Source organism: Macaca thibetana, chromosome 7 (assembly GCF_024542745.1).
Source record: "Macaca thibetana thibetana isolate TM-01 chromosome 7, ASM2454274v1, whole genome shotgun sequence".
NCBI lineage: Eukaryota > Metazoa > Chordata > Mammalia > Primates > Cercopithecidae > Macaca > Macaca thibetana.
In genome coordinates, this window is record NC_065584.1 from 97717790 (window position 1) to 97731696 (window position 13907).

The window sequence follows — 13907 nt, forward strand, 5'->3', positions numbered from 1 at the left end:
TCTCAATCATAGGTTTTTTTTGTTTGTTTGTTTGTTTTTTGGAGATAGGGTCTTGCTCAGGATGGAGTGCAAGTAATGCCATCACAGGTCACTGCAGCCTCAACCTCTTGGACTCAAGCAATCCTCCCACCTCAGCCCTCCAAATAGCTGGGACTATAGGTGTGTGCTGCCATGCCCGGCTAATTTTTACATTTTTTGTAGAAATGGCATCTCCCTAAATTGCCCAGACTGGTCTCCAACTCCTGGCTCAAGGGATCCCACCTCCGCCTCCCAAAGTGCTGGGGTTACAGGTGTGAACCAACGTGCAGAGCCTAGTGGTGGCATTATAGATGCGTGAGGCTGGATAATTTGTTACTGTGGGGAGCTGTCTCATACCCACTCTTGGATGTTTGGTAGCATCTCTGGCCTCTACCCACTAGAGGCCAGTAGCACCCCCATCCCCAGTGTGACAAGCAAAAATGTCCAGGGTAATGGAAGGGGACAAACCTGCCACTAGTTAAAGACCACTGCCTAGAAGTATCATTTTATTTAATTTGAACTTCCTTCCCTAAGAGACAAGTACTACTCTTACTCTGTTTTAAAAGATGAAGAAACAGGCTCAGATGCTCCTGCCCAAGATTCTACAGCTAAAAAAGCAGAACAGAACACAAAAGATCGAAACCCTGTCCCACACTGACCTTATTCCCAAACTTGCCTCAGTACAAGAATCAACTGAGGTTGCTGTTCAACATACAGATTCTTGGACACAACCCTAGAACGGTGAATTTTTTAACTTTCAAGCAAGAAGCCTGGGAATATGTTGAACAAGCACCTCAGGTGATTTTTAGCAAGTAAACTTAAGGATTTGAACATCTATATAGAGCTAGATTCAGAGGGAATAGACTTTTTTTTAAGCAAGGGAAAGAAAGAGAACTGCGCAAGAGTTTGACCCATTACTGCTTTCCTTTGAAATTACAATTTACCAGTCATATATTGCCTCTATTTGAACGTCAACCTGCATCTAAATGGAAGACACACTAACCATTTTAGTTTGTCAGGGCCCAGTGCCAGTGGCTCACGCCTATAATCCCAGCACTTTGGGAGGCTGAGGAGGGTGGATCACGAGGTCGGCGGATCACGAGGTCAGGAGTTCGAGACCAGCCTGGCCAACATAGTGAAACCACGTCTCTACTAAAAATATAAAAAATTAGCCAGGAGTCGGGGAAGGCACCTGTGGTCCCAGCTACTCTGGAGGCTGAGGCAGGAGAATCGCTTGAACCCGGGAGGTGGAGGTTGCAGTGAGCCGAGATAGCGCCATTGCACTCCAGCCCAGGCAACAGAGCCAGACTCGTCTCAAGATTGTCAACACTCAAGAACTATTTCCCCAGAGGGCAGATAAACACAACAGTTCTCAAGCCTAGCTATGCCACAGACCCACCAGAGCTTTGGACAATTCCTCAAACCTACTACATGGCTCCTAAATCCAATCAGACAGGGAGCTTGGCTTTTAAAATTCTCCAAGTGATTCTCATGCAAAACCTGTCTGGGAACTAAGTTTCGAACAAAAAAAAACAAACTTGAAGCAAAGCACAAATCTTCAAAACCTGTGGCCAAATCCAAAGTTCATGTGTGGCAATGGAGGACAAACTGCACAAAGGTGAAGTTCTGAGGCCTCCAGTACCTCCCATCTACCCACCTTTGTGCGTTTGTTTCTTATACTATCCCCATGAGCATTATTACTTCAGGGCAACATTTTAACTAGAATCTTTTGATGTAGTCACGGTCTTTTGAACAGCAGAATGTGTGTCTGGCATCAGTCACATCCACAATGCACTGTGATTTTAATTGTTTCTTTAAAATGCAAAGTGTTTAAAAAGAAGCAAACTACAGAATTACGCAAGATTTTTACTATTTTCCCCAGTCTCATATACATTAGTTTCTTTTTGTTGTTGTTGTTGATTTTTTCTTGGGCAGGGGTTGGGGGGACAGAGTCTCACTCTGTTGCCCAGGCTGGAGTGGAGTGGTGCGATCTCAGCTCACTGCAACTTCTGCCTCCCAGGTTCAAGCGTCTCTGCCTTAGCCTCCCTAGTAGCCGGGATTACAGGAGTACACCACCACATCCAGTTAATTTTTGTATTTTTAGTAGACACAGGGTTTCACCACGTTGGCCAGGCTGGTCTCGAACTCCTGGCCTCAAGTGATCTGCCAGCCTCAGCCTCCCTAGTAGCTGGGATTACAGGAATGCGCCACCACATCCAGCTAGCTTTTGTATTTTTAGTAGACGCAGGGTTTCACCATGTTGGCCAGGCTGGTCTCAAACTCCTGGCCTCAAATATCTGCCAGCCTCAGCCTCCCAAAGTGCTGGTATTACAAGCATCAGCCAGCACCTGGCTAAGTTTCCTCTTACCCATTAATTTGACAGCAACTTTTCACAAGATCTTTATCAATCCTGGAGTCAAACTGCCACTGTTTGAATCCCAATTCTACCATTTACTCTCCTTGTGCCTCAATTTTCTCATCTAGCAAATAGGGATAAGCATGTGTACCTCAGGAGTTGTGAGAATTACACAAACTAACACAACGGAATCAGAACAAGTTCTAGATTCTTAGGCGGTACTATACATGCTAGCTGTTATTTAGTCTTCCTAAAGCATTCAACTTAGTTTTCACTGAAACAACCTCTCACAATCATTTCACCTACTGACTTGCTATTTAATTTAAATGCAAAGTAAAAAGTATCATGCACCACATAAGAAAGTTTAGGTCAATGACTGGCATCATATACAACAGTAATCCCGTCAGACTGTAATACTGTAGTTTAACTGCACCTTTTCTGTTTAGATATACAAATATTTACCATTGTATTACAATCACCTACAGCATTCAGTATCATAACATGCTCTATAGAGTTGTGGCCTAGGAGCAACAGGCTATATACCATACAGCATAAGTGTGCAGTAGGCTATACCATATAGGTTTGTGTAAGTGAGATGTTTGCACAACCACAAGATCACCTAACAACATACTTCTCAGAATGTATCTCCACTGTTAAGCAATATGTGACTGTACAACCAGCATAAACAAATTCAAGATGTATCTACTAATCCTTGGTAAGCACAAAACTGAAATGAAGGAACAGAACAGTATGGGCAGTAAATGCTCAGCAGGGACCAGGCGCAGTGGCTCACCCTTGTAATCCCAGCACTTTGGGAGGCCAAGGTGAGATCATTTGAGGTCAGGAGTCTGAGACCAGCACGACCAACGTGGTGAAACCCCATCTCTACTAAAAATAGTAAAAAGTAGCTGGGTGTGTGGTGGCAAATGCCTGTGATCCCAGCCACTAGGGAGAGCTGAGGCAGAAGAATCGCTTGAACCTGGGAGGCGGAGGTTGCAGTGAGCAGAGATGGCGCCACTGCACTCCAGCCTGGGCAAAGAGCGAGATTCCGTCTCAAAAAAATAAATAGTAAGTAAGATCAGCAGGATCTAAGGTCATCCAGAGGCCTTTAAAGGAAGAGGCCGATGTAATAGTTCATTTAGCAAGTTGGTTAACTTTAGTAGGGTTACTAACATTTTTGCTATACTGACTTTCACATGAAATAAAATATACGTATAGCCAGGCGTGGCAGCTCATGCCCAGTTCAAGACCAGCCTGGGAAACATGGTGAAACCCCATCTCTACAAAAAATGCAAAAATTAGCTAAGTGCAGTGGCATGTGCCTGTAGTCCCAGCTGCTAGGGAGGCTAAGGCAAGAGAACTGCTGGAGCCTGGAGGATGGAGGTTGCAGTAAACTGACATTGCACCACTGCACTCTGGTGTGAGAGATGGGAGTGAAACCCTGTCTCAAAAGAAAAAAAAAAAAAAAAATATATATATATATATATATATATGCACATACACACACACACACACACACACACACATATAAAACCCTTAAAACAGTCCCTGGCCGGGCGCGGTGGCTCAAGCCTGTAATCCCAGCACTTTGGGAGGCCGAGACGGGCGGATCACAAGGTCAGAAGATCGAGACCATCCTGGCTAACACGGCGAAACCCCGTCTCTACTAAAAACACAAAAAATTAGCCGGGCGAGGTGGCGGCGCCTGTGGTCCCAGCTACTCGGGAGGCTGAGGCAGGAGAATGGCGGGAACCCGGGAGGCGGAGCTTGCAGTGAGCTGAGATCTGGCCACTGCACTCCAGCCTGGGCGACAGAGCGAGACTCCGTCTCAAAAAAAAAAAAAAAAAAAAAAACAGTCCCTTACCCAGTATAAGCACTCAATAAATATAAATCTACTTTGGTATTTTTCTACAAAATGTTCACCATGTACAATTTTCCTTCCTGATAAAATCCAAAGTGAAAGTCAGGTACGGTGGCTCACATCTGTAATCCCAGCACTTTGGGAGGTCTAGGTCAGCCCAGGAATTAAAGACCAGCCTGGGCAACATGGTGCAAACCCATCTCTAAAAAAATTAGACAGGTGGGGTGGTACACACCTGTGGCCCCAGCTCCTAGGGAGGCTGAGGTGGGAAAATCACCTGAGACCAGGGAGGCTGAGGCTGCAGTGGGCTGTGATCGCACCACTGCACTGTTAATGAGACAGTTCCCCACAATAACAAATTATCCAGCCTGAGGCATCTATAATGCCACCACTAGGCTGGGCATGGTGGTTCACACCTGTAATTCCAGCAAAACAGAGTGAGACTCTGTCTCAACAAGAACAAAAAATCCAAAGTGAAAGATTACCAGCTAGCAGGCACTGCTAGACTTAGAAACAGCCCATACAAATGGGATACCCTAGAGTTTATTACCATATTCTAGTCTATTTTTTTAATGTTGGTCACAATTCACAACCCACCAATGTTTTTATAAACCCAAGAGAAAGGAAGTTTAGAATGGAATGTAACGGCATTCCAAGTAAATAATTCTACAATCGGCCGGGCGCGGTGGCTCAAGCCTGTAATCCCAGCACTTTGGGAGGCCAAGACGGGCGGATCACGAGGTCAGGAGATCGAGACCATCCTGGCTAACACGGTGAAACCCCCTCTCTACTAAAAAATACAAAAACCTAGCCGGGCGAGGTGGTGGGCGCCTGTAGTCCCAGCTACTCGGGAGGCTGAGGCAGGAGAATGGCGTAAACCCGGGAGGCGGAGCTTGCAGTGAGCTGAGATCCGGCCACTGCACTCCAGCCTGGGCGACAGAGCGAGACTCCGTCTCAAAAAAAAAATAAAAAATAAAAAATAATTCTACAATCTAAACTCCTGAAGATATCCAAAGGATGTAAGGAGAGAAGTACACTAAGAAAGGGACCACAAGAGCTTAAAGCAACTAGAAGACACTTAGAAGGAATTCAGAAATCTTGAGGTGAGAAAGCCTACCTGCATATACATTTTTTCTTTACTTTTTTTTTTTTTTTGGTCACCCTGTCTCCCAGGCTGGAGTGCAGTGTTGTGTGATCTCGGCTAACTGCAACCTCCGCCTCCCAGGTTCAGGCGATTCTCCTGCCTCAGCCTCCCGAGTAGCTGGGACTACAGGCACCCACCACCATGCCCAGCTAACTGTTGTATTTTTAGTACAGACAGGGTTTCACCATGTTGGCCAGGGGGTTCTCAAACTCCCTACCTCAAGTGATCCGCCTGCCTGGGCCTCCCAAACTGCTGAGATTACAGGAGTGAGCCACCACGCCCAGTCTGTGTATACATTTTAAAGGTATGCCTAGAGCTGGATCTGCCATGACATTCAATATAGAAATATCCTCTTCCATCAAGGCTACAATTCCCCCTCTCAGCATCCTACCCCACCTTTGCTTCCAGAGCTCCTAACTCAAGCAGCTATTAAGACTAAAAAGGGAATTTAAAAACGGGACAGGCAATGGAAAGACCAAAGGTTATTAGAAAAGAATTTAAGTACAAGAAGTGCTCCATCAGAAGATATGAAAACACATGGAGATACTGCAAACATACAGAAACACATGCAAATCTGAAACATATGGAGAGCTTTTAAAAATTAACTAGATCCTAGGGACAGGGCTGGACACTGGTATTTTTAGTTCTCCATTGTCTGAAATGGGAACAAAAAGTAGAACCCAACTGACCCATAACCCAAAAAGGACAAGAAATAGAGGAAGCAGAAGAAACCCAAAACACACAAATCTTAAGACTACAGTTTAAGTAGACTTGCATGTTTGGCATTATGCTAAGACTATATGCTATAATATATAGTCCTATGGTTTAGACTGAATACTGAAAGCAAGCTACAGCCAATTAGACTTTGCTTGTAAATACTACTGCTGTTACATTTATATCCATGGAGCAATGCACCATAGTATTCAGTATTCATTCTGTAACAGCTTGAGAGGGGAAATGAGACAGAGGATAAACCAGGGCAATAATTACCATCTTGGCGGGGGGGGGTAGTTATCTACTCAGACTAACTGGCAAAAGCAGGGCTGTGATTCACACAAGAAGCTGTTGTAGTCCAGGAAAAGTCATATGCTCTCCCAAAAGGCTGGCTCTTCTCAAAAAAAAAAAAAAAAAAATTCTAAGAGAGGATGAACTGTAAAACACACCCAAGCTGACTAAATGGGGACTTGCCTCCTAAAATCATTCTCACAAATCTCTCCTGGTAGGCCAAGACAACCAGCGAGTTCCTCAGGGCCAACCTAGCTCTTGAAGAGGAACTTAGGACATGCAGGAAGGAGGGGTGCAAGAAAGTAAGATGAAATAGTAAGAATAAATAACGTTACTAAAACCTTACATTGATTGAGCAATTTTAATGTGATGGGCTCTTTGCTAAGCATTTTATGGGCATTATATTATTTAATCTTCATGACCCAATGAAGATTATCTACATTTTTAAAATGAGAAAATTACAAGTCCAATCATAAGTGCTTCTTCACTGCCCTAAACTGGGAACAAAAATTTTCAGGACTAAAGTAAAAGTTGAACTCGTACCTAGCTCTTGCCAGTCACGGAGGTAACAGTTAAGCATATACAAGTGACAAAATGACTCATCAGAATTAAATTCAAAGTAAAATCCGGACTATCCCTACAATGCTGCCTTAACCAGGATGCTTGTGTAACATTCTCTCCTTCAAGATCAGTGATCACATTGTCCCCAAACTACAGGGACTCAGTAATGAGAATTGAAATGCTTTTCAGTATGATATCCAGTCCAGAACATCTTGAAATACCAAAAAACGAGACCCATAATCAAACACGTTAACAATAAAATGCTAAATTATGTAGCATGAATGGCTATCACATATCTATGTCCTCCATCATCTATTTCAAAAAGAAAAGCCTTGTCCCTCACTTCATAATCAAGGCTCAAATATATTCAGTATATAGGAGCTTTTTTTAGAAAGGTCTCTTCCCACAGACTTGCTTTATCACTTAAAGATTCCACTGATTGCAGAAAAGGGTAATAAGACAAATATAAGTAATGCATTCCAGCATTGTGCTTAATTACTGATTACAAAATAAAAATACAATCCAGCCTGGACAACTGAGTCAAGTTTTGTTACTCAGGCTTCACACTGAAAATCCTAAAGTTCCAAACAAGTTGTGACTGGCAACTTTGCAAAGGTATACATTTGAACTCAATGCTTAGTCAAGCTAGAGTGCAGGAGGGACTTACTCAGCTGTGACACACCCAGTGTAACCAAGCCAACAGTTACTTTCACCTGTATACAAAATACTCTTAGAGAAATTTATTTTTCTTTTTTTTTTTAGTTTATTTGTTCAAGTGACACCCCTTCAAGAAAACCAAGTTCTTCAAGGAAGCCAAGTTATAAGGTTACCAGAAAGAAGCTAAAAACTAAAGGATCTTCAAAAAAAAAAAAAAAGATGACTCACAGCAAGAAAATATTTAATGGCTGACACACAGCAGTCACTCAATTTTTATGCCAGAAACAAACTTAGTCTATAAAATTTTATGGGAGAAATACCATGTGGTCTCAGGAGGTCTCTCACAACTGTCAATTGTTTTATTTGGGGGTAGGGGAGAGTAAACTAACGATAAAATCTGTGAGTTTCAGTTAAAATTCAAATAAACTTCCAGATTCACTCGTCAAGCAATAACTTGCTACAACTGTCACAACCAAAAGTCCTTATCGAAAATATTTGCCCACCTTCCTCTGCTGACTTAATCTTTCTTTACAAATATACTAACTCCCTAACGGCCAAATATTAGTTGGAATGTGCATATTTTAAACAGCGAGAGAGAGAGAGAGAGAGAGAGAGAGAGAGAGAGAGAGAGAGAGAGATCAACATTCTTTTCTTGCTACTTGATGCCATTCTCCAAATCAAAGGAAAAAAAATAGAGGGCTCAACAAACATACCTAAGAATACTGGTTATTTAAAAAAAAGTTAATTGGCTCCAAGATTATGAACAGTTAATAGGTAAATTGTTATATCACGGTATGCATTTTAACTCATAATGGTATTTAGGCTAAAATATCTTAAATAACAGAATAGTTCATATCCTCTTAAAAAATAAGTAACTGCAATGTTGACTACTTTGACCCCAGTTTTAGGAACTGAAGGGCATTGAGCAAATATTAAAATTAGAATTCAGTCTAATTAGAACTAATTACACAACTAATTAGAATTCAGTCTCTACACAGAAAGAGAGATGAGATGATTACCTTTGTTCTCGTGGCAAGTATACTTTTAAGTTGGAAGCTACAGTAAAATGCTCAAGTTCTACAAGTACTTAATTCTCTAAAGATGTTTAGTATTTTATACGCAACATACATTTGAGCATATAATTTTAAAATTAGTTACAAATTATTTGATGAACACTTCTCTGTAACAGAAAACGCAATTTCTGCTAGTTTTCATGAACTACCCAAATAATTCCCAAAGAATCTAGATTATGAGAACCTACAAAACTCACTATCATAGTGAATTTTAACTTTCAGACTGTATTCAGAAACTTGACATACGCCCAAGCAAGTATCACCTGCATTGAAGAGGTCAACATCTCCTTTGAAGTAATATACTTTACTCAATTAATATAATAACTGAACTATGGCTAACTACAGTACAGCCTACTCCTTTCAACTGCTAAAAATCTCTAGTATGGGAGGAAAAAAACTTCGTCTACAGTAGATAAATCCACTGAATTTCTTGCTGGCTTGAATTCAATATGTGTAATCAGACATCGTTGCTAAACGATAAAGTTTTAACCAGAAATCCTTGCAAAGGTTTCCAAACAAGGCAAACCAGTGAGCCTAAACCGGAACGGTTTACGGGGACTCAGAATTCCCGAAATAGAGACCTACGGAAGGTAATTCTCAAGATTTGGCCAAGTGACCCCATTATGAGCCAAGCTGTCAGTCACCCTGCATTAGCAAGGGCTATTAACACTTAAAAGAGTAGTTTTCTGACATTTACTTACATAGTAATGGTTGCCTAACACTATATTCTGCCAGTTTTTAATGTTATTAAACATGTAACATTTTCTATTTTCTACTAAAATATCCCACTGTGAATCTTAAATATATAGTATTTAACACATACTGACCTGAGTTTTTCTCCATCAAATACCAACTGAGAAAATCTACGGTACCAAGTAAAAATGCACGGGGACAAGTTCAAATAATTTTCCCTTTGTTTATGAGCCATGTGTTAAACAGCTGTTAACACCCGTCAAGAGGTTTTCACTAAACGTATCCGCCTCTGACACTCAAACGTTTTGGTCAATGGTAACAAAATTAAACCCACTCAGCTCTTCACACTGCACGGGGGCGGGGAGGGAGGGACGCTAAGGTATGAAAAGGGAAAATGAAAATTGTAAAACTGGGCAAATTTTCTATTTTAAGATTTCCAAATAGTGCCTGTACTTTTTCTCCAAAAGCAACAGCTTCTAAGACGATAAACCATTCCCGGAAACGGGCAAAAGAACACACGCTACAGGGTGCGCACCGCTACAGATATGGGCGGACACGACTGCCGGGAGCAAACGCATCCAGGAAAGTAGCCGCCCACCGGAAAGTCCCAACTAGAGTTCCCTTCCTTTTCCCCTCGGCGTGCGGCTCCCTGGGTAGGAGGAGGAGAAAGCGCCAGACATGCGCACGCAGCCAGACGTCACTGCGTTCTCTCCCCGCCCCCGCGGGGAGCCGTCTGACGTCACGGGGCGGGGGCTGCGGAAGGCGCCGCCGTTGACCCTGCTGTTACCAGGCGCGCGCACAGCCAATCAGCACCCCGCGCCGGCACCGGCCGGCCTTTGAACTCGGCACGGCAACTTCCTGCTGTTTGGCGAGTACACAGTGCAATGCAGTATGTCTGTCAGCGCTGCGGCACAAAGGAACAGCCATTTTGTGACTGAGCTGGACTTGCACCAAGATGCCAGGGGCTCAAAGAGCTGCTCCGTGCCCTAACTATCGAGCTGCCTTTTATTTCGGCACCAGAGCTCCCCAGAAGAGCAGAGAGGGGGAAGGAAATAGGTTTTGGTATTTCCGATTTCAGTTAGATTCAGTCTTCTCCAAAATCCCGTTTTTTAATGTATTATCAGCGTCATAAAATGGCTGCCAGTTAAACTGCCTGTTCTAGTACACAAGTAACTGCATTATGCCATGTCTAATCATCCCCAGCCTTTTAGAATAACTGCTAAAGTGCCAATGAAAATTGTAGGATTTACCCGCACCTCAGGTTATAAAAATCTGGCTCAAAGGCAGACGATTTGGAGATAAATTTAATAAACTCGTTCAATTCTTGAAGATAAATTGCGAACGTGGTGCCCTAAGAGAACACACTGAACTCTTTGTGTGCACACAGTCCCCTTTTCATTCTTTGATGTTACTTAAGTTACCCACAAGCTGCATATTATTCAGATAAAAAGTATGGCATACTTCTTGTATGTCCATCACTAAAACTTTGTTTTAAATACTTAGAAATTTTACAAATATCAAATGTTTTTAAAATAGCATTTTTAAAGTTAATTTTTAATCTTCAAAAATCGTGTTAAGTATTAGACTTTAGCATTAACTTCAAATTCAAATACAAACTTACGTAACCACTATTAACTACTGCACTATTTCCAAAAACAGGATATTACCAGATTTACCTAAACTTGCACTCATTCCTTCCAGATCCTAAAGTAATTCTCAGACCAAAGTTTACTTGACCTGCAAACTCATTTCTTCTTCTGTGGCTCAGGCTGCAAAGGTGATTTTCGTATTCCCTAAACACTATACTTTGGGCAATCAAAAGTCTGATGGCAGAAGGAACCAAGTACTAATTACAGGGACAGTTCAGCTCACTAGAAGTAACAATCTATCACATTAAAACACTAGTAACATTTTTCAGCTGCACAATTTTAAAAGGAAGTGATGTCATAATCATGTACATGTATTAAGGTATGAAATTTAGGGTAACTCATTTAAAAGTAACTACCTTCTTTTCAAAGAGTGTCTTAAATATTTTTGGAAATCCATCAGGTATATGATTCAAAGTACACTTGACAAATGATTTCAAAAGTACAGTCAGTACATGCTTCATGTTCAGCTGTAACCTCCACTACCAGGAGGCAAATGCCTGACAACTTCAAGGTAGTTTTCCAGGTGAGAGTAAAAATACTGAAAGAATACCAACACTGCTCAATTTTTTAAAATTAGAAAGCACAGTCTGATCAATGATGTTAACCACAAACCTTGCATAAGAAAGCCAAAACCCATGTGAGACCTATGCAAATGATACACTCAAGGGAGCAACAATTTTAGTGCTGAATCTTTAATAACTTGCCAGATATATCTGGAGGTTTTCATTTCTTCAAATTGTCATTACTTTCCAGAAAAAACAGTTTAGGATGAGTAAAAAACTTTTCTGTCCTCAATTTAATCTAATAATTTACATGGGCAATTCAATTAAGACAGCACTACAAACTGGGTGACAACTCAATTTGCAAAAAAATTTGGTAACTTATTTTCTAAAGCAAGGCTCAATATGCTTTTAGTCAAATAAAATAAATAGAATTCAGCAGATTAGTAATATGTCATGTTCAAAACTTTCAAATTCACTAGCCTAACAGAAGAGTGTATTATTTATAAAAATGAGAAAAGTAAAAAGAAAATTGGGAAGGAAAATCACATAATGAATCACATCCTTGTTAAACTACATGATTTAAAATTTATAATATGAAAATGCATTAAGAACACAAAAAAATGCATTCTATGTACTTTTTAAAATTAATATACAGAGGTCATACAACAAAAACATCTTAGAGGCTTTATTACTTCATCACTAATAAGGTACTCCAAGGAATGTGAAACAAATCATGATTTGCACAAACAGTACATTTGTAAGCTTCAGAAGATAAAGCATTCCAGACGACTCTGTCAAAATACATCAGTAAATTTAAAGCAGCTACATCTAAAATGTGAGGATAAAATACATCTACCAACAAGAAATCAATGTCTTAAGCATACAAATGCAAACCTTAAAATAATTTAAATGTAAAATATACAACTGTAAATATGATCACAATAACAAACACAAAATAGCACAGTATATTAAGAGTATTCCAGGATTTCTGTTATTACAGATTTGATTTCATAAATGCAGGAACTCTAACCATCAAGTAAAGGTTTTGATAAATCATATCAAAATTTCCTAAAATGTCAAGTATATCAAAAGAAATATAAAGTCACATAAAAATATAAACTGAGAGGCATCAGTCAAAGGGTCCTTTAAGTGATTTTGTTTTTAAATGTACATTTTTTCATTCATATAACTTTCTGAAATGTCTATTTACTATAATTTACTACTACAAGGCTTCTCTATGGCCCTCAGTTACAAGTTTAGATATCCTGGATTCTTCAAAGAAAAAATTTGCCTTGTATGTAAAATGGTGCAATGCAGCAATGGCTAAACCGACAAGGTCATTTTTCTGCAGTACAAAAACCTAAAAACTGAAATTTACTGACAGAAAAACTGTACATTACAGGAAAGGCCCCTTTGAATAAAGGTACCTTACCTTTTGACTGCTGTAAGAGGCCTTAAGTCACAACTCAACTTTCATAAATTGCTACCAAAAAATTAGGGTGTGGCATATTAGCAATCTCAAGGTCATGCTTTAAAAAACGAATCCAAATTAGAAAAACACAATAAAACAGACAGCAATCCATGTCTGTCAAGGTAAACAATTGTAAGCTGAGGTTTCTCCCCCAAAAAAAAAAGACAAAAAGGAAGAAAGTTGATAGCTCATACCTCGATGCATTGCTGTGTAGCGAACTGTCCTCCTCTTGGCTTTTGTCCTTATTTCTCATCATCTTTTAATTCTTAAATATTAAGGGGGAGGGGGAATCTGTGTTTGCTTTGAAGTCCTGTGCCCAGGTATTTACTGTCAAAAGTTGAAAGAAAGGTAAGGTCCCGGCTTCTATCGATGCTTTTTATTATCAGGAACAAAGTCCTGACGATGTTAACGATATTGTTATAATACAACAACGGTAAGCACCAAAAAACTAAATATTTCTATTTTTTCCTTAAAAGAAAAAACAACAGGATAAACCGAACAGTGGAAGCATCACTATCAATAAGGAAACTTTCTCAAAGTAGCACACTCGATACAAATAACAATCTCTGTATCTTATTGCGTCATCCAAGAATTTCTCGTATTTACAGAAAACAAGGCAAACTTTAACAAATAAATCTTTAAAATTATCACCAATGATCGTGAACTTACCTGATCCATGTAGTATGTCCAAAGCAAGAGTCCTATCTACTAGTAGAAAAATATCAGATCCCAGATAATTAAAAATAAAGGCAAAATCCTCCGTTAAAAAACGAAAAATAAATAAAATAACCCTCAAATATGTTAACTGGTCAAAAAAATAAAGCAATAATTAATACTAAAACAGGTCCGAAAGAAAAAAAACCTCATTAGGAGAGCGCACAAAAATGGAGGTGCGCCATGGCTTCTAAGCTGGAAA

At 40.2% G+C, this 13907-nt stretch overlaps 1 protein-coding gene across 4 annotated transcripts in view; it reads right to left on the reverse strand.

Moving 5' to 3' along the window:
• Positions 1 to 13654, reverse strand: part of CHD2 (chromodomain helicase DNA binding protein 2) — a 131444-nt gene extending 117790 nt beyond the window's left edge. For 3 of the 4 annotated variants that reach the window (XM_050798027.1, XM_050798024.1, XM_050798028.1), the window contains exon 1: positions 9503 to 10084. In XM_050798027.1, the coding sequence (XP_050653984.1) occupies positions 9503 to 9603 (101 nt within the window). In that variant the 5' untranslated portion in view covers positions 9604 to 10084. Of the gene's footprint in view, positions 1 to 9502; positions 10085 to 13185 lie in introns of those variants that run through there. The other variant, XM_050798026.1, reaches the window with a different exon arrangement.
• Positions 13655 to 13907: the final 253 nt, after the last annotated feature.